The following is an 18,458-nucleotide window of genomic DNA, read 5'->3' as shown; positions in this document are numbered from 1 at the left end:
GAACCAATCACAACCGACGAGCCGGGCTTTAAACGAGCACAGCCAATCACAGCCCGGCTTTATGAAAAAAACGACGTGACGTTTCAGCAACGTAACACCCAAAGACCACAAGACAACACTCATGCTCCTCACATGTTTTATCAACTAGTCATCTGTGTTTTCAAATGATTCAAATGCTAAAATCAAGCGGTTAAAATGAACGTCAGTCTAGTGCATATATTATTTTTCAGCTGATGTAATAAACAGACTTTTGGAAGACGTTTTGGTACTTTCTATAGTTGGTACTTTTTCTTAACTGCAATGTGATCTAGGGTGTACAACATACTTTTAAATAAGTTTTGCTTTGCTTTTAAGGGATCAGCATCACTTTTTTGTGCTGCTTTCAGACGCCTTTAATAGCCATTTAAACTGATAAAGAAAATCAAGAAATTTTCTGCAAATTGCAAGATAAAGAAGATTTAGAAAACGATTTATTTTTTAAAAAGTGTATAGCAGAATCATTGTTATATTTGTAAGCTTTTTTCCCCACATAATTCCTGTGTTTGTTGATTTTTTGCTGTTGTTTTTTGTTTATTTGTTTGTTTGTTTTTCACGTTTTTTTCTTTTTCTAGAATCAGGAATTTTTTTTGTACTAAAAATAATTTCTTGTTAATTTTTGGGCCTTTTTTTCTTAACTTGCTCATACCAATTATTAATCAATATTGTGTGAAGGGACATATTTTGAAAGTTATGACACAGCTGTTTCAAGTAGGCCTGTGGACCACATTTGGCCCTCCATCCAGGCTTTGGACATGCCTGTCATAAGGGCTTGTAGCCTACTTTACTTATCAGAGTAAGGGGTGGATGGGGTGGGGCTTTTTTTTTATCGTGACCCTACAAATATTTTTACTTGAGACTCCCTGAGTGGGGAAATGATCCTCTCCAGATTTTTAAGGAAAACATTTTTTTCAAACCCACTTGCAGGTTTGGGGGCTCTGGGGATATGTAAAATAGGTACAGACCCCTTCCCTAAGCCAACTCAAAAAACCCCAACTTCCTCCCCAGTGCTCAAAATTAGATATACTATATATCATGGCGACTGATCACAACGGATGTCTGAATTTGAATAATAGGAGCGCGAAATTAAATACATAAAACCCACTGACAATATATTACTGCTGAATTGCAAATTGTGTGTGAATCAACGACCAGTTAACATCGATCTCTTATTCTTCTGAAATGTGTATCGCTCTATATTCAGAGGGACTTCATTTCCCATGACCACCCACACGCATTGCGTAGTTACCAACGAAACCATGGAAACAGATCAGTCCGTGCAGAGCTTACCACACAGACAGCCCGACCCTCTCTTGTCAGTTTGGCTGGGTCTCAGTGTAGGTGGGACGCTTCTGCTCAGCTATAGCCATTAAATTGCTATAAATATATTCATATATTACTGCGTGTGTAATACGTTGGAGCTATAGCCAACTCGTTTTAGTCGTTGGGTTTGTATTTGGGCAACATTAGCCGGCTAATTTAGCTACTTTGTAAGTAATATTCTTCGAAGACCACTGTGGTTTTCTAGGTTTACAGAGAGCTTAACAGAGGATGCTGGAGTCAATAAAAGTAACAGGTAATGTTTCTGTATTATTTACATGTGACTGTAGGTAGGAGCTCAATTACTTAATGATTTACAACATTATAATAATTGTATTAACGGTAACTTAACAGTATTTACAACGTTGTATAGCCTAGCATTGGTTGTTCTTCTAAGTGATAGCTTAGTCAAAACAAGAAGCTAAATTGAATTATGAGCTCCAGTAAGCTATTATGAAACTAATAAACATATTATTGTTTACGTATGATATTATTTTGTTATATAATCCGTGTTGGTCTTTATAGTGCTTAAACATTTGAAACCTGGCTCTTGGCTACGTTAGTTTTCTTGGGCAGCATTAAGATGCCTTTTTAGAAGTATTTAAATCTTTGAAACCTGAGCAAATTGCTTTGATTTCTTTTGAAAACATGAGGGGAAAAGGCAATGTGCATATTGGCAAGGAATGACAAAAAAAGCAAGAAATAAATAAAAGTTTTTTTAAAAATTGAAAAAAAAATTAGAAATTTGTTTAAAACAAATAGGGGAAAAATGTAAAGAGAACTACACAGAATAATATAATTGAATAATATAATTGAAATGATGTTACGGAAATATCTTCATATATTATTTTATCACTTTTTTTAAAGGTAATTTCCATTTTTGTTCTTTACTTTTCCTTTTTTGTTAAATTTCAGGCAATTTTCATGTAACTTTTTTTTTTTGTAACTACAAATTTTGGGGTCATATCTGTTCCTCATTTCGTTATTTTTATGTTGTTTAAAGAAGTCAGGCCAATTTGCTCAGTTCCTAAATTGTTAACTTATTTTATCCTACAATATGAAATGGAGTTGGAGTTATTTTTCTCCCTTTTAGTTATTTTATATGTGCCAATTTGTGCATTTCGATATACATTTACAGTGTTAACATCTTAAATGATGTCAAAGAAAAAGTCCTCTACTATCATGTTTTTATTGAGAGGGATAAATGCATGATTTAAATATAGAGGGACCTGACCTCTGTGCCCCCGCCACCATCCCCCATTGCAAGAAATCTACACTTGTGTTTGTGAAAAGGCTTGTGTCAGATTTGTCGGGAGATGACTCAGTGCTGACTCATGCTCATTATTGCTAATCATGTGCTTTAAATCAATAGTGCTTTGCTATTTGGATAAATGGTGATGGAGATCATGTGCATTGATTTATTTTGATGTGCAGTTGAACTATGATCAGGTTCAGTTTAGGACTGTGTTTGCTGTCAGAAATTTGATTTCACACTTAACATCAAAGTTTCTTAAATTAACATACCCCCAGTATGCATTAGAAAGGATATTTGTGTTGGTTGCATCATTGCCTCCAGTATAATGTGATAGTAGCTTATTATATCAGGTGAATCTAACTGATGAGATGCCAGCTGATGTGTTAGGTAACAGTATTTGATTTGGTGGCTGAGCAAGCCAATGAAGCTCCAATTTGTCCTTGTCCTTCTTCCAATCAGTACTGTGCTGCCGAGGTCATTAGTTTGCGCTGTCTCTCTGTGGTTGCATGTATTCCGCCTCAGTGCTCCTGTCCGAACAGACAGCCTGCTCTTACTGATGGTGATCCAGGTCACCTTACTGGAAATTGCAAAGCCCTGCACTCTGACTCCTGTGCTTTACTGCCAGTCACTGGAGACAGGAATAATTTCCTCTGTGATAGCAGAATACTGACTCATGAAACTGAGTGAGGTTTACTTGAGTCAGATCACATCATTATTATTCAAATGTAATATCAGCATCCCACAGGACAAATAATTTATGTTTTTACAGTTTCTGGCTATGATAAATGGTATCATTTTAAAGAAATACACTTAGTTTTCTATAAAAATCACCTAAAAATTTTTTTAAAAAGTACTCCTTCCAAACCTGTTTAACTCTTTTATTTTTAAGTTAAAAATCGCCAAAAAGAAAAAAAAATGTTTATGATTTCTAAACAAAGGCAACAAAACTGAAAAAATAAATAAAATTGATTTTTTTTTTTAAATTACACAATAAAATGCCATTTTTTAAAAAAACATGCTACACCTTTGGAGGGTATGTTTTCTTTAAAAATAGCTGTATAGCTTTAAAATAATACAAAATACAGCCATTAAAAGTTGTGTGCACCTACCCTGCTTTATAAATTATTTGAAATGCCTAACTGGCACACATGAAGGGAGTGATGGAGCACAGGGAAAAAATGAAGAAACTTTCTTGATGAACAAATAAACAAAAACATAACCAAAACGTTGTCACACCTCAACATATATTAGAGCTATATTACAGCTACAGAAAATAAATTCACTGTAATGTTACATTAATGTAGTTAAATTTATTATACACAATATATATGATTTTTCCAAAACATTTAATAATTTTTACTAATTCCATGACTTTTCCAGGCCTGAAAAATGTGATTTTGAAATTTCATGACTTTTCCAGGTTTTCCACGACTATGGAAACCCTTTGGTTAACGGAAAAAAGAAAAAAAAAACGCGGGAAAATACATTTACATTGCTTACGGCGCTGTAAAAACACATTATTACATTGTTTACAAGTTGTGGTATCAGGTATCTTTTTTTTCTATCTTGGATTTGGAATAGATCTAATTTTATCAGGCCTTGATAAGAGGATTACTCTATCAAGCTATCTTGAGGCCTGCACGTGAAGGTGATCCTAACAGATTCACTATCCTCCCTCACTGGTCTCTTATCTTACTTCTTTCAGAAAGACTCCACTGGCCAGAAGTAGAAATGTCCAAAAAGTACATCTTAAACTCTGCTGATAAGGCACTGAGTCCAAGCCAAGTATACCTGGAGAAGATTTCTTCCAGTGTCCTCAAAGACCTTTTCAGCACCGCCTCCAGCAGCTACAATGTCCTGCTGCAGGCCGAGGAGGAGGAGAAGAAGAGTCCCAAACAGTCCCCATACAAGAGGCCAAAAACGTCAGTGAAATGTGGCGCCACATTTAGTAGAAGAAACCGCCCAGGGATGGCTCCTAAAAAGTTGCGTGCTCCAGAAGGTGGCGGTAAACCTGCACAGACAAATCGTGTTCTCTCAGGGAACTCCAATCTCTCTAAACCAGCACGAAACATTGCAGTGGTGGGTAGCACCATGGGCCTAACGCCTCGCACAGCTCCACAGCTCAGAAAGATGGGCATCCCCAGCTCCCCTCGCACTAAACTTCCCTCACTGCACAAAGCAGCGCTCACGCGGGAAGTGGAAAACGCAAAGAAGCTCTGCATCCTCACAGCCATCAAGCCATCTAATGTTGAGAAAGAAAAGGCCAAGTTTTTCAAGTCTGACTTCAACTATAATCCTCAGTTTGAGTACAGCAACCCAGTCTCTCCTCTGGTTTTGGCACGGCATAACAACGCCTCAGATCGCTTCCTGACACAAGTAAGAGTTTGTTCGTGTCTGGAACAATTGAATCATCATTGTTATTATTGTTTTTAATTTGTTGAATTCCTAATAATGTGTTTTTGGGCAGTGTTGGGCAGATGCATGATCATTTGGGATGTGTTCACGCCTCGTAACTACTATAGACTTTTTCATTGCTATTCTGTTGCTGTGGAAAGACTTTGGGCCCTGTTCACTTCCTGTCAGCTACCAAGGAGCATACAGCTACTGCAATAACAAATATTCCAACAGGAAATACAAAGGGACCCATTTAGAATATATGTTGTCAAGTCTGACAACATAAACTAAAGCATCTCTGTAGCAGCTAATGTCTAAAGTTGGTGCAGGCCAAAACAGAGCTAAAAGGAGAGAAAGTATTGGACTTCAACTGCAACATCTTGTTAAGTTTGGCCCCCAAGTGACCAGTAATTAAATATCACCGTCAGATCCAGGGGTGTCACAATATCAATTCTAAATCGAAGATCAATGGAAATGAGCGTGCATTTTCAATCATCGAAATCAAAAGCAGGACTGATGATTTTCGCAGTGTTCCACGAGCATCTGTAGCGCTGTATCAGAAGTACTGATTCAATGTACAGTATAATGATGCTGAAAAACAAAGCACATCTTCACAGTAAGTGCAAAAGTCCAATTACTGGCCCAGAGCACTGACATGTTGTTCTTCACATCTACAACAATGTCTATAGTGCCTGAGGCTGGTGCTGAGCTTGCTGGTTTGAGATCAGCAACCTCCACATGCCAGCAGTCAAGCTGGATACTGTGATCAGAGAGACTTGCTGCCAATGCTGTTCAGCCTCAGGCCCGACCAGAGCTGATGCAGTGAGTCTGTTGCCGAAGTGAGAGTGGAAAGTCAGTAGGATGTATTAGTTCAGGATACAAATGCACAAGACTTTGTTTAGCAAACACTGGAGGACTCATTAAAAGCTGCCCCAGTTAGTGTCTTAAATCAACATTAACAGTATGAGTACACGTTTGATGAGCAACAGTGAAGCTGTGGAAGAATCATACACGGTATTTTCAAAATCAGGAACTCAAATTCCGTTAACTCACTCCACAAATACATGCCAAAGGGTATGAGATCAAATGTGTTTCTAGTAAACAGGAAAACAGTCCAGTGGTGTTCTGTTGCAGGTCCTATTGGTAACACAAGTACACAGACAACAAGACAAAGAAAGAGCGAGTGACTTCAACAGGAAATGGTGTAAAATGATCCAGCGGAGGATGCTCGTGCTTTTTATTCTTTTCTTTTTTTCCCAGGAGTCTGGCCTAGTTTGTCATGTTTTCTTTCTCTATTTTTAAGTTTAAAAGGGGACTGTCACTTGAGTCACATTTATCTTACAGTATGATATTTATTTATGGCATTTCTTGGGGAAATGGAAAACATTAGTACTTATTAGTGTGAGAATTTATGGAAATGTGGAGCAGCTTACAACACGAATTCATATTCAGCATGAATTAATTCAATGTGAAGCAAGACTATAACCATGAGCAGTCAGATGATTAGACAGGTTGTAAGCACTTCATCTAGAAACCACTTTATTTAAAGATAAAACAGATTTTTTTTGTCAAGAAATGGCTTATCATTATTATTATTATTGTAATCACTCTTGACTGTTGACCTGCCTCCTCAACATCCTTTTTAAGGTTTTTTGGTGCCAAGCATCATCATCTGTCCTTTATTTGTGATGGCCCCACTGTCAATTTATTGTCAGTCGAGATTAATTGGCCAGCTTCTTTTAGATATACACACATCATTATATAAGTTGACTAAGAAACTGCAGAACAGAAATGCCAAACTAGTTTTGAGGTCATTTAGAAAGAGTGTCTTCATGATTTAGTTTGTCCACCAGAAAACACTGACAATTTTATTTTACTACTAAGATGTCCTGCTGTGTCTAGGTCAGTTGGTTTGTTTTTGGTTTTTTTTTTAAATCTATGTGATCCATATCAAGTTTTTTTTTCTTAAAAAAAAAAAATACTCTCCCCTGATATGTTTTAATGATTTTTTTTAACTCAAAAATCTCAATATCGGTATCATCCTTGGGGATATTGTGTTCTTCGTTTTTTTTGGGGGGGGGGTTGTTGTTTTTTTTGTTTGTTAAATCTGAGACCTAACAGGAGCGTATCAGTTGAAAAAGAGACTGGACCAGGACCAAGTATAGAACCTTGGGAAACCCTATAAGATGAAATGTATATTAGTTGTAATTTCTTCACTTCGTTATTGTACTATTCACCTTTGTTTTTTTTCTTCTTCTTTTTGTTAATGTATCAGTTATTTCCTGGTTGCCAAGTACTGCACATCCAAAGCATCAGTAACAGAAGAGGTCATTAGTTGCAGGCAGCTTATACATTATGAATTTCTCATCTCTTGCAGGCAGTGCACATCATGGAGCTTGCTCTGCAGCGATATGGCAGCTATGAGAAGTTTGAGCAGGCCACTGGGGGCAACCTTCTCACCAAAAGTCGCGTCTGGCACAACGTCAAGAAATACATGGAGAAGGAAGGCTGCATGGGGGAGGTAAGAGACGACTCAGGCCTATCTGATAATGGCGATTCATTGATTTCTACATACACTCTCATGGCTTGGCATATTTTATTTTTCACTTGATTCAACACAATGCCACTGTAAGGCATATTACATACAGTGTAAAAGTTGTTCAAATGATGTTTAATTTAAAGCCTGGTATTTTTTGTGGCTGCGCTCTGCAGTCTGTGTCATAGCAGATTTGTACATCATCACTGCAGAGCAGGACACAGCAGGGCATCAAACTGAATGAGCTCCAGGGAAATGTAAGACCTTGTAAAAAGCCACCACTTCACTGAAGTCTTCCCGCAGTTTGCTTGTGCGGAGCTGTGTTTATGTAACCATCAACAAATACATGTTACATCATCAAGTTATTAATGTTCCACTGAACACATTACACCATAAACACACCTTGTGTGTGCTTTATAAAGTCCTAATGGGTTTAGACATGCTATATAGAGGATAGAGAATACAAAGGAGTGATTAGTTTTAAAGGAGAAACCAACCCAAAATCTCACTTGATTTTGCATTTCTGGACCCAGCTAAAGTTGATAGAAGAATGTATTTAAACAATATAAAGCATCAGTGGTTTTCAGTATCTGTGTAGCTACAAGGATCAGTTTTGTCATCTGCCCATGTCTGTGCGGGTCCCTGCCGACATATTTGAGGATGGGGCAGCCTATAGCTCCAACTGGGGAATTTTAAGGAATTAACACAAGTGCCATGACTAACATCGTGCAATAATTTTGCTGATCAATGAGTGTTTTTGTCATCATTATGTCTGAATAGTGATGTCAAAAAATTTGATTTATCAATACATGTTGATTCTTAATATTTGAAATGGTTATAAAACTCATTTTCTTTTACCAGCTGCACTTACTAGAACTCCTTTTTTGTTAATCTTTACTACAGTCGTTCTGCTGTCCTGTGGTACTAACCAAGAGAAAGGAAGTCGTTGTTCTCATGCTATAGCCTTGTTGTTTTTATCTTTTCAGAAATAGTTTGACTTTTATGCCCTCAATGTCAGTTTTTCCCAGTGGTATTGAAAATGGTACCAATAATCGTTTTTTTCAAAGGTACTACGTCAAAGTTAGAAATTCCATCCATCCATTACATGATGAGGTTAAAGGATTATACACACAAAAAAATAAGAACCTAAGAAGTAACATTGAGCGATTATTCTGTTGATAGATTGTAGTCCAGGTGACAGACGACCTCCTGTCTAGAGCCTCCATGACGGTGGTTAACAGCAGACCCACACTGACCATCAACATCTCCACAGCCCGAGAGCACTGGCTGGAAGGGATGCTGAGGCATGAAATTGGTGGGTACAGTAGCTCCCATACGGGGCTGATGTTTTACAACTAATGTGCAGCTCCTGGAGGCAAATTTGCATTTCCTCAGATGGTGAGGAAATGGCCTGCCCTAGTCCACCATTCTTGCCTCTGCTTAGCTTACCTTGACATTTTTAACCTAACCCTAACCAATCCCACTTTGCCCTGAACCAAACCAATCCAACCAATGAAGATAACAAGTACCAACCAATCAGAGGGATCCTAGGAATCAGAAATTTGCCTCCAGGAGGTCACCCGCAAAATGTAATATCATTTAAATTTCACTGTAATAAAGTTAATTATAAGACATTAACCTCTCAAATCACAGGTCTAATTTGTCATCCAGAATTCACTCTACTTTAAGACTGTTACTAGTATTGATGCACTGTATTAATAGATTTCATGGATCTAATTATGGTTGCTTGTAATAAAGTTGACTTGATTATGAGCTTAAATATAAGCGTGTAAATAGTCGTTGTCTCTGTCCGCCAGGCACACATTATTTCCGTGGCATCAATAACTGCCATCAGCCATGGAGCAACAGCGTGGGCCGGAGGAAGCACAACCTGAAGCCTCTGAACCCCACAGAGGAGGGCCTGGCCAGCATCCACAGTGTCCTGTTCAGGAAAGACCCCACACTGTGGCGTGCTGCCCTGCTCTACTACACTGTCTACCAGGCCAGCCACATGTCCTTCTCCCAGCTCTTCCACAATCTCGGGCGCTTTGTTCAGGACCCCAGCACCCGCTGGGACTACTGCGTCCGAGCCAAGAGGGGTCAAATCGATACAGCACAGCCAGGTCACTAGATAGGGTTTACAATTCAAAGATAGTCTGCAGATATATTCAACTGTTAGCCAATGTTTAATGGTCTTCTTTTCTCACCTCTCACATTGCAGGGTGCTTCAGTAAAGACCAGGTTTACTTGGATGGTATCCTGAAGATCCTGAGATACAGAGACAAGATCAACTTCCCACTGCTGATGGCTCTGGGAAAGGTGAGACAGTTCAACTATCTCCATCTGGTGGTGTTAGTTAATGAGTCTTTTTACTAGATGTTTCAGTGCTGTTGTTGCCAACTTGAATCAAGCTGGTGGCTGCTCCTCTCGGCCACTACTGTCCCATCTTCAATCAGTCACTGGCTGATTCTAAATGTCCACACTCTGGACTTGCAGACCCTTGCAGATTTCTATCAAATGTATTGTGGTGTGATTAAAAAGTCAGTTTGAGTTCACTTATTTGCAAGTACAGTGAAGTCCTGACATGTATGCTGCATTTTCACCACATAGTGCAACACGGCGCTAATCAACTCGACTTTTAGTTGTCAATTAGCTAAGTTGTGAACCACACCTGGTACTTCTTTTGGTACCACCTCAGTTGAAATTTCAAGCAAGCTGAGCCAGTAGTTAAAGGTGACGTTAAAATACTGTAGACCACTTATTGGCTAGAGATCATGCAAAAACTAGCCAAGCTACCATCAGAGAATGGATGTCAACAGGCGCATCTGCAGCCAATGTGAATGGGATGTAAATGAGACCATGCTGTCAGAAAATTCCACAGCAAGCAAACACACTATGTGCTGAAAAACTGTCTAGACCCACTGACTAAGCTAAAGGGTGATCAGCTGTTAAAATGGGTGACGTGCCTCATATTCTAAAACCAGCCACTGGTGACTTGACAAACAGGCGACACCATCAGCACTCACTTGAGTTGAGGTGAGATTGGCCAGTTCACACGGCCGCAACTTCTCCCTGCAATGTTCTTGTCTCCCTTGTAAAACAATTTTGTCTTGTCAAAAATGTTTGGTATGGATGGGCTTTACCCTCACTCCTGAACAAATCCCCTTTTCCACCACACAAAACAGCCAACAAAGTGGTAAATACTTATAGCGAACCTTCTGATACCCTCCACTGCCAGGCACTTTATAGAAGAGGTCTATGTTTATACAGCACTTTTCCAGTCTTATCAACCAGTCAAACTGCTTTCCAACACAAATACCATTCATTTGTTGGTGGCCAAGGCTACCATACAAGGTGTTCATCAGATAAACACTCACACGCAAACTCACAGCAAGTTGGGGTTGAGTATCTTTCCCCAAGGACACTTTGACGTGTTGACCGGGGATCAAACCACCGATCCTCCGATTAGTAAATGACCACTCTACTTCCCGAGCCAAAACCACTTCTCTTTTCTGGATGCACTCATTAACAAGAGGCTGCTATTTGAACAGCGTCTTCTAGGATGTCCTCAGCTCCAACATACAGCAGCAATGATGGTTGCTCTGTATCAGAGTAGCAGGTTCAGCCTCATTGTTGTGCTGACACTGTTCTTTAGGAAGTAGCATACATTGTTTATCTGACTTCCCAGTCAGTTATGTTACCATTAAAAGCTCTTTTCCTTCCTTGGACTTCCTGTTAGTGACATCATGTTTCTTACAATATCTCCTCTCTGCCATGCTTCTACGACACTATAGTAAAGTAACAGCTGAACAAAACCATTTGTGACATTCAGTCACATGAATTAAAAGTTTACACTTGATGGTTACAGTTCAGATATAGAGTAAAGTGAATGAGAGGGCTGAGCGAGGCTTATATAATAACCTCTCTAACGAGAGGACAGACCATGTTCTTCTGCTTCAGAGGAGCTGAACGCACTAATGATTAAACAAGGTGCACATTCCAGCTGTAGATGTTGGATCTGATGTCAGAAGTAATGTGTTTTTAACAGCACCAGTCATTTTAGGGCAGAATACAGAGCAGCGTCTGACAAGCAAGGTTATCACTCATGTTTACATTTTCACTAATTCGTTTTATTTTGAATTGAAAGGTGTTACTAGCATCTATCATAAACATTTGCATACCAAAGAGTTTATTTTCAACAGTAAACCAAAATCCAGTGGAAAATTCCCATAGGCCTTTTGACGAGGGAGCCAGGGTGACGTTAGCCTTTAGGTTGGCCTACAGAAAAACGTCATCCCTGGGACACTCTTTGAGTAGCATGTTGTAAATTCTGTTTCTGTTTTTTTTGGGCTCAGGTGTCATTTGAGGACGTGGACCGCCTGAAATCGCTGGCTCAGATGGAGAACGTGCGCATCCCACACTTCATGCAGGACCAGGCGAAGTATGCCGAGCAGCTGGTGAAAATCATGGCGGTCAACGAGCTGACTGATGAAGAGCTCAAAACCATTATTTAAGCCCACTCTACGGCCCCTGCACAAACCTGTTTACACCTGAAGAAAACCTGTCACACCACTGCCAGCCACAACCTGCATGCCTCAACACCACCATCAAGCACGGTAGCAGAGTGTGTGATTTGTGCAGCACGCTGTATTGCATGTAGTGTAGACTTGTGTTAGACAGATACATTAGTTTGATCTCATGTTGGTTTTGAATTAAAAATCTGTTATTGTCATTTCTCCAGTGACACAGTAGGGATCACCTCGAGAATAATTTCTGTGTGTTCTGTGTTTAAGACTGGTTGTAGTTCATTTTCTTTGCCAGTGCCAATACAACACTTGGACTGATGTATTGATACAAAAATGAATTTGAAAAGGATTTTCTATAACAATTACCAAGCACTTGGTGCCATTTTTTTACTTTACAATTTCTGATATTAAGTTCAGTTTGTGGTTTGATACCCAGCCTTAGATTTAAGAGGATTTTCATAAAAAGCTTCCCCGCATCTACATAAGCATGGTTTTAAAAGAGAGAGTTTTAATATCCCATGATGACCTAAATTAGAGCCTGACTGATTGTTGATTTTTTTAGGCTTATATGGACAATTCAGGTTATCTTTGACAGTTAGGCAATAATACACCTATCAGTGTTTTGTCATAAACTATGTAACGTGACTGTTGCTAGTTTACTTCAGACACACCATAAAGGGAAAGTTCACCCCAAAATCAAAAATACATAATTTTCCTCTTACCTGTAGTGCTTTTCAGGTGTGAGGTACTTCGGGTGTGAATTGCTGAGTTTTGGAAATACCCTCTACCCTCTCTCAAATGCAATGGAACTAGATGAAACTCGGCTTATGGTGCCCAAGGCGCCAAAAAAATATACATTTTTAAAACTCAACAACAATGTCTCTTTCCAGAAATCATGACCCGGTTACTCAAGATAATCCACAGACCTTGTTGTGAGCAGTTTCACGTAGGAAATATTTTCTTTCCACAGAACTACACCCATCAACTGTATAACTGTGCAGAAGGAAGCGTGCATCTACTGCTGGCTCACCTAGCCTCACTGAGCAAGCTAACGTTACCGCTCAGCCGAGAAGGACGCCATTATTGTTTACATCGAGTGCCACGAGCACAAGCCTCACGTCCCTGAGTAGATATAGGTTTCATTCTGCATGGCAATAAAGTCAGGCTCCTATCTAAATGCTGCCTCAGAGGAGATTTCAACCAGACAGCGACAATCTTAGGGACCACTTGAATGCTTAATTTCTTGAGGACCTGTGCATGAACATAGTTAATTTTAGTAAAAGCCATCAAAAAACTTATTGATCTAGTTCTTATTTAAGGATTCTTTCTGCACCTGTGATCTAAGTGTACTTAACCTAGTGTTTTATATTTGTCTCTTTAGGAAAAAAAAAAACTCATTCCTCTAGATACCACATAGGGTTACTATTTTTGTAGTACGGATGTTTGGCATTAAAAAGGGGAGTTGTTGCTTGAGAGAAAGACAGTAGAAGCAGGATGGTCTTTTTAGAAAGAGATGGACAGATAACGTGTGAGTGCTTCATCAGCGTTGTCACACAGAGGCCTGCTAATTACAGCTGAGCCCGTCAGCATTGTTCCACATTTGCTGAGAGAAGAAACTGTCCCTGAAGCGTGAAAGTCACATGTAATGCGGCTGTATATTTTGAAGGTGAGCTCCTCATTAAACCCTTGTGGCAAGTGCAGTGACTTGAAGCCCTGTTTGACTATTTGCACTTTGTTATCTTCGATCTACCTTTTCAGCTGCACTGATATGAGTAGTTACTAGCGTTGGTGTAATTTATGATATACTTATGTTTTACAAAACAACCCAAATGCCTCGTGGTCTTACTGTGATGAGTTTTTGTGCTGTTAATACAAATAATAATTAATAATTGAGAGCATATATGCTGCTCTGCTCTTCAAAGACCTGTCAAATGGTACAGTTGAATAACATGGCATTCCTGTTTTGTATTTGAATGACTTTTTGTGATATTCATAGATAGAATCTTCAAATAAAGTGGTCTAACTGAAAATGTGTTGTGTGCTTTGTATCTCCCAAATTATTTTTTAAAAAAGTGTCTGTTTCTATGTATGTTGGTGTGCAATGGTGGGGAGACATAAAAAATATTATTCCATAACAAAAAAAAAAAATTATTTATATTTTTATAATTATTTTAATTTCATATTTAATTATTTTACAGAATTATAATTTTTAAGCACTTTTTCCAAGTCTTGCTTGCCTTTAAAAAAAATTAAGGTAATTTTCTTGTAGTTTTTACTTAATTCTTGCTATTTTTTGGGTCATTTCTTCTTTTGTTGCTTCCTATGTTTTTAAAAGAAAAACAAGCCAAATTGCTTGGGTGTCAAAGTGTTAAGACTACAGACAAAATCTGATCAATTCGTCATATAAAAATACTGATGAGCACAGCTTAAATGATTTTTGACAAATTATCTATCATTACTGTTTGATTCTGAAAGTTGGCAATAGGGCCTTTAAAATCCCCACCATCTGATTCCACTGTGCTCATTTCATTTATTCTTCTCTAGGATTTTTGAAGGATGAGCACAGTGTAATACCAACTTGATAAAAAAAAACTAAAAAAAAAAAAAGGATTACCCTAATGCGAGTTGATATCAGCGCTCATAATTCTAACAGAATATAGGCTATGTAGCTGGAGCTTTTCTCAGCACAGAGATCAATGAGGACAGTTTGACCCACAATCTAAGTGACCGCAGAAACCAAATCTGTCCCAGCACACACTGCTGGCCTCCCCAAACCCTGTCCAGAGGTGTCACACCTCCCATTCATCAGCGTCTGGTTTCACTGGGAAACTGGAAACCTCTGAGGGCCGAGTGGTGACTGACAGCTACAAGCAGTGACATGTTGCACAATGGGTATCAGTCTACAGTACACAGCAGTCACACATGCAGACAGGCTTCACCCTCCCACCTCTTTACACTTGGCGCTGGTATGTTGAACTCAATGTGCACAAAATGTCATCTGTGAAAATAGTCCTTGATTACAACTCAAAGGTTTTGGCACATGAAAATACACAACGTTTACTGTCTTAATATTTAGATTACAGAACTATCTTTTCTTTCTCGTGTAATATGTATTGTTTTGTTTTTTTTCGGGGGCGAGGGGAGGCTGTGATTTCCATGATTTTGTGAGTGAATAAATTCAACCGTAAACTTAGAGGACTGTCTTGCTCGTCAGATTAGGAAATAGTTGAAGTGGTTACTGTGAAATGCAGCCACGTCCCCACTAGAGGACAGTAGTACATAATGCATTTTCAAGAAGTGATGTACAACTGCAGAAACAATCCAGAGCAATCCTGAAATCCCATATTTCATAGGCAATCACAAACAAAGCAAAGCAGGACACACATAAAGTATATAATAAATAATGGACTATGAATGTTTATATGAAGAAATATCCTTCTTTCATCCGATCTGTTTCTCAGATACATAAGATAATATTATTGATACAGGCATTCACATACTACATGTTATTTGAACTATACTGTTCAATATAAATACATACTGTATATTTAACAAAAATAGGTATTTTACATATTATATTATTTTCATATGTTCATATCTTAAGAGTATTGTGAAATTATGGCTATACATTAGTCAATATAGGTATGCACAACATGAAGTTTAACTACAGTAAACTGAGCTTCATATGAAGTTTTATTGTTGTAAGCAAAATGTTTTAAAGATTTATTTAAGACCGTAAATACACGGTGAGGTAGGCAAAAGTTATTCGCTTTGCATCATTACATTGTATGTGGTACATGTTCAAATATATCAATTGTGTGTTTTAGATGTTGGTGAGAGGCAGTGCAGTGCATCTACTCATAGGCAGTGGTGAAATGTAACTAAGCATATTTACTCAAGTGCAGTACTTAAGTAGGAATTTGAGGTTCTTGTACTTTACTTGAGCCTGCTCTTTTCATGCCACTTTATAAATCTACTCCACTGGATTTCAGAGTGAAATATTGTGCTTTTTACCTAATTATATTTATCAGAAATAATAAATTATGTTTTGCAGAAAGACGTACACGTTGTTACCTGGGGGGAACTGGAGGGTGGTAGCTATGCTTCTGTGCCGCCGCCGTGCACATTTGTGCTTCTGTGCATACACACAGTTTTTGTCGTGAATCTACAGTTTTTATGTATCTGCACAAAACTGGTATTGACGTCTACCAAGGACTGAATAAAATCAAAGCGAAAATACTCAAATAAATCTTCAGACTCAAAGGGAAATCTACTTGCTGTATTAAAAATCTAACATTTTGATGGCCGTGCCAACAGCCACACAATAAAAGTTACCTGAAGCTGTGTTCACTTCCTGGTTGGAGTCTTCAAGATCAGGCTAAAGGCGGAGTCTGGCTTTGTACGGAAGGCCATCCCACGGACCAAACCAAAAGCTGTGACAGCAAAGGGGGGGATTGGGGTTTCTTTGTGTTAGTTTAAGTGATTGTCCATGTAGTTCTCCCCTTTGTGTTTAATTTGGTCCAATCATCCAGTATATCTTGCCCCATGTCTCTTTCTGTTAGGTCTGTTAATTGAGTTTTTTTTCAGTAGAGTGACATCACTTTTCTTGTGCTGCTTTCACATGTCTTTCACAAATTGGTGCAATTTCTTTCAAAAACATGGAGGAAAAAGTAATGAGAAACTTATCTGTGTTCTTTGTGCTTTAAATGCTTGGTCTACAACGTAAAGACCGAATCCAAAAAACAGTTTTACTTACGCAGGAATGTTGTGTCGCGAGCCCATGGGTCTGATATCAGTAGTAAAAGCAGGATAACACAGTTGTTTCCATCCCTCAGTACTGTTCACAGCTTCTAAATGACTGTGAAAGTTAATCAAGTTCATCAGTGTAATTCACTTGCATATATCTTATCAACTATGTAAATAAACACTGCACAATGGTGATCAAACAGTTATTTGACGGGCAGGAATTTAATCAGGAAGACAACTTAAGAAAAGGAAACTGCTCTCTGTATCGGGGTTAGACAGGTAGGTGTTACATCACTTCCCCATTGATTATTTGCACTGAGGATTTAGGATTTTAGAGGTTGAAACTAATTTTTGATTAGTACTACCCAGACAGGAGGAGCAAAAACCTCGACCTGCAGGCCGACATGTAGGTGCTCTGTTACTCTGCAGAGAACCTCACATGGTCAAACTCTAGTTTTCACTGTCCCACGAGACAGACAGACAATGTCAGAGTACAAATATTACTTTTAAACAATGTGGTTGATGTTTTCAGGCTCTTGTTGGAGTAACCCACTAGGGGGCCCATGACCTGCCACATGAGTAACCAATCATGGACAGGTTTTATGAGCAGGGACAGGATGCTGACAGGCAGGAAGTGCTAGAAAGCTTGGGCAAGGAAGCAACAATGGTGATCTGCCTGAAGTGCTGGAGCTTGAGAGCAGGTATATGTACTGCATGGGCAGCAGGCAGCTGTTTTTCATGTCAAAGCTCTGATAACCCACTGGACACTGAAAGTAAAATAAATCATGACTGATTGTGTGTATTCACAAATTAATTTGTACTTAATCAAATAACCCCAAACCAACTGAGTGAATGAGCCAGTGAGAACTGAGGGACTATAGCGCCCAAGTGGCCCCCTTAGAGGCTCGAAGGGCCACTTGAGGCTGGCTCCAAAAGTGAGTAAATCCCCTTAGACCCTCATGTTAAAATGCCCATCTTTACAGTACAAACAGTTTTGGTCCTTACAGCTAATTTTCTCATTAATGACAACTAGACAGGACATGACTTTTCATATCACTCACTTGTTTAAAGGTTGTTAAAGCTTAAAGTTATGGATAATTAAGGTTATTGTTGCTTTGAGCAACAGGTCTGTGATGTCTGTTAAGAGTAACTTATCCCCCCACTTTTGGTTTGAGTGCCTCCGCCCTGCAATGCAAAACAAAAATCGTCTCAAAAATGAGCATAGTTGGGAGCGACGTCCTAATCGTGCTACCTCTCGATCCACAGCACCTTCCTGCCCCTTCCCACACACACATAAAGTAGTCGGTTGGTAAGAGGGTGGCAACAGGGGGCTCTGTTGGTGATGAAAGCAGGCTCCTGCTGCTAGGATCAGCCAACAGCAAAATTCAATAGCAATAGCCAGATTTCAACCTTTGGACAGACGTTTTTATAGTGCGCAGCTGAGAAATGATTGAATTCTGTCTTTTTCCTCCTTAAAAGCTTCACTGTGGAGCTGGCTAAATGAGCAGTTGAGGCATCAGCAATGTCGTCTGATGGCACTCTGCCCTGGCACCTCATTTCCATCACAGAGGATGATGGCAGCTCACACGTGCACACAGAGGACTGGCTTACATAATTCAAGAGTACAGCCCGCATGAGCTCTACA

General features: G+C 39.0%; 1 protein-coding gene across 1 annotated transcript; it reads left to right on the top strand.

The window, feature by feature from the left end:
- Positions 1-1,414: 1,414 nt before the first annotated feature.
- Positions 1,415-14,097, top strand: si:dkey-222b8.4 (uncharacterized protein KIAA0895). The gene is made up of 7 exons (XM_042506531.1): positions 1,415-1,612; positions 4,317-4,987; positions 7,383-7,526; positions 8,724-8,856; positions 9,359-9,664; positions 9,763-9,860; positions 11,897-14,097. The coding sequence occupies exons 1-7, from the start codon at positions 1,588-1,590 to the stop codon at positions 12,053-12,055; spliced, it is 1,536 nt and encodes a 511-aa protein (XP_042362465.1). The 5' UTR covers positions 1,415-1,587; the 3' UTR covers positions 12,056-14,097.
- Positions 14,098-18,458: the final 4,361 nt, after the last annotated feature.

The sequence above is a fragment of the Plectropomus leopardus genome, chromosome 18 (genome assembly GCF_008729295.1).
Source record: "Plectropomus leopardus isolate mb chromosome 18, YSFRI_Pleo_2.0, whole genome shotgun sequence".
Lineage (NCBI taxonomy): Eukaryota > Metazoa > Chordata > Actinopteri > Perciformes > Serranidae > Plectropomus > Plectropomus leopardus.
This window is presented reverse-complemented; position numbering and strand designations above follow the sequence as displayed.

Excerpts from the sequence above, each read along its gene's own strand:
- si:dkey-222b8.4 (XM_042506531.1), top strand. The coding sequence starts at position 1,588 with ATGCTGGAGTCAATAAAAGTAACAG. Across the intron at positions 8,857-9,358 it reads GATGCTGAGGCATGAAATTG|GCACACATTATTTCCGTGGC; the intron begins GTGGGTACAGTA and ends TCTGTCCGCCAG. Across the intron at positions 9,665-9,762 it reads AATCGATACAGCACAGCCAG|GGTGCTTCAGTAAAGACCAG; the intron begins GTCACTAGATAG and ends CTCACATTGCAG.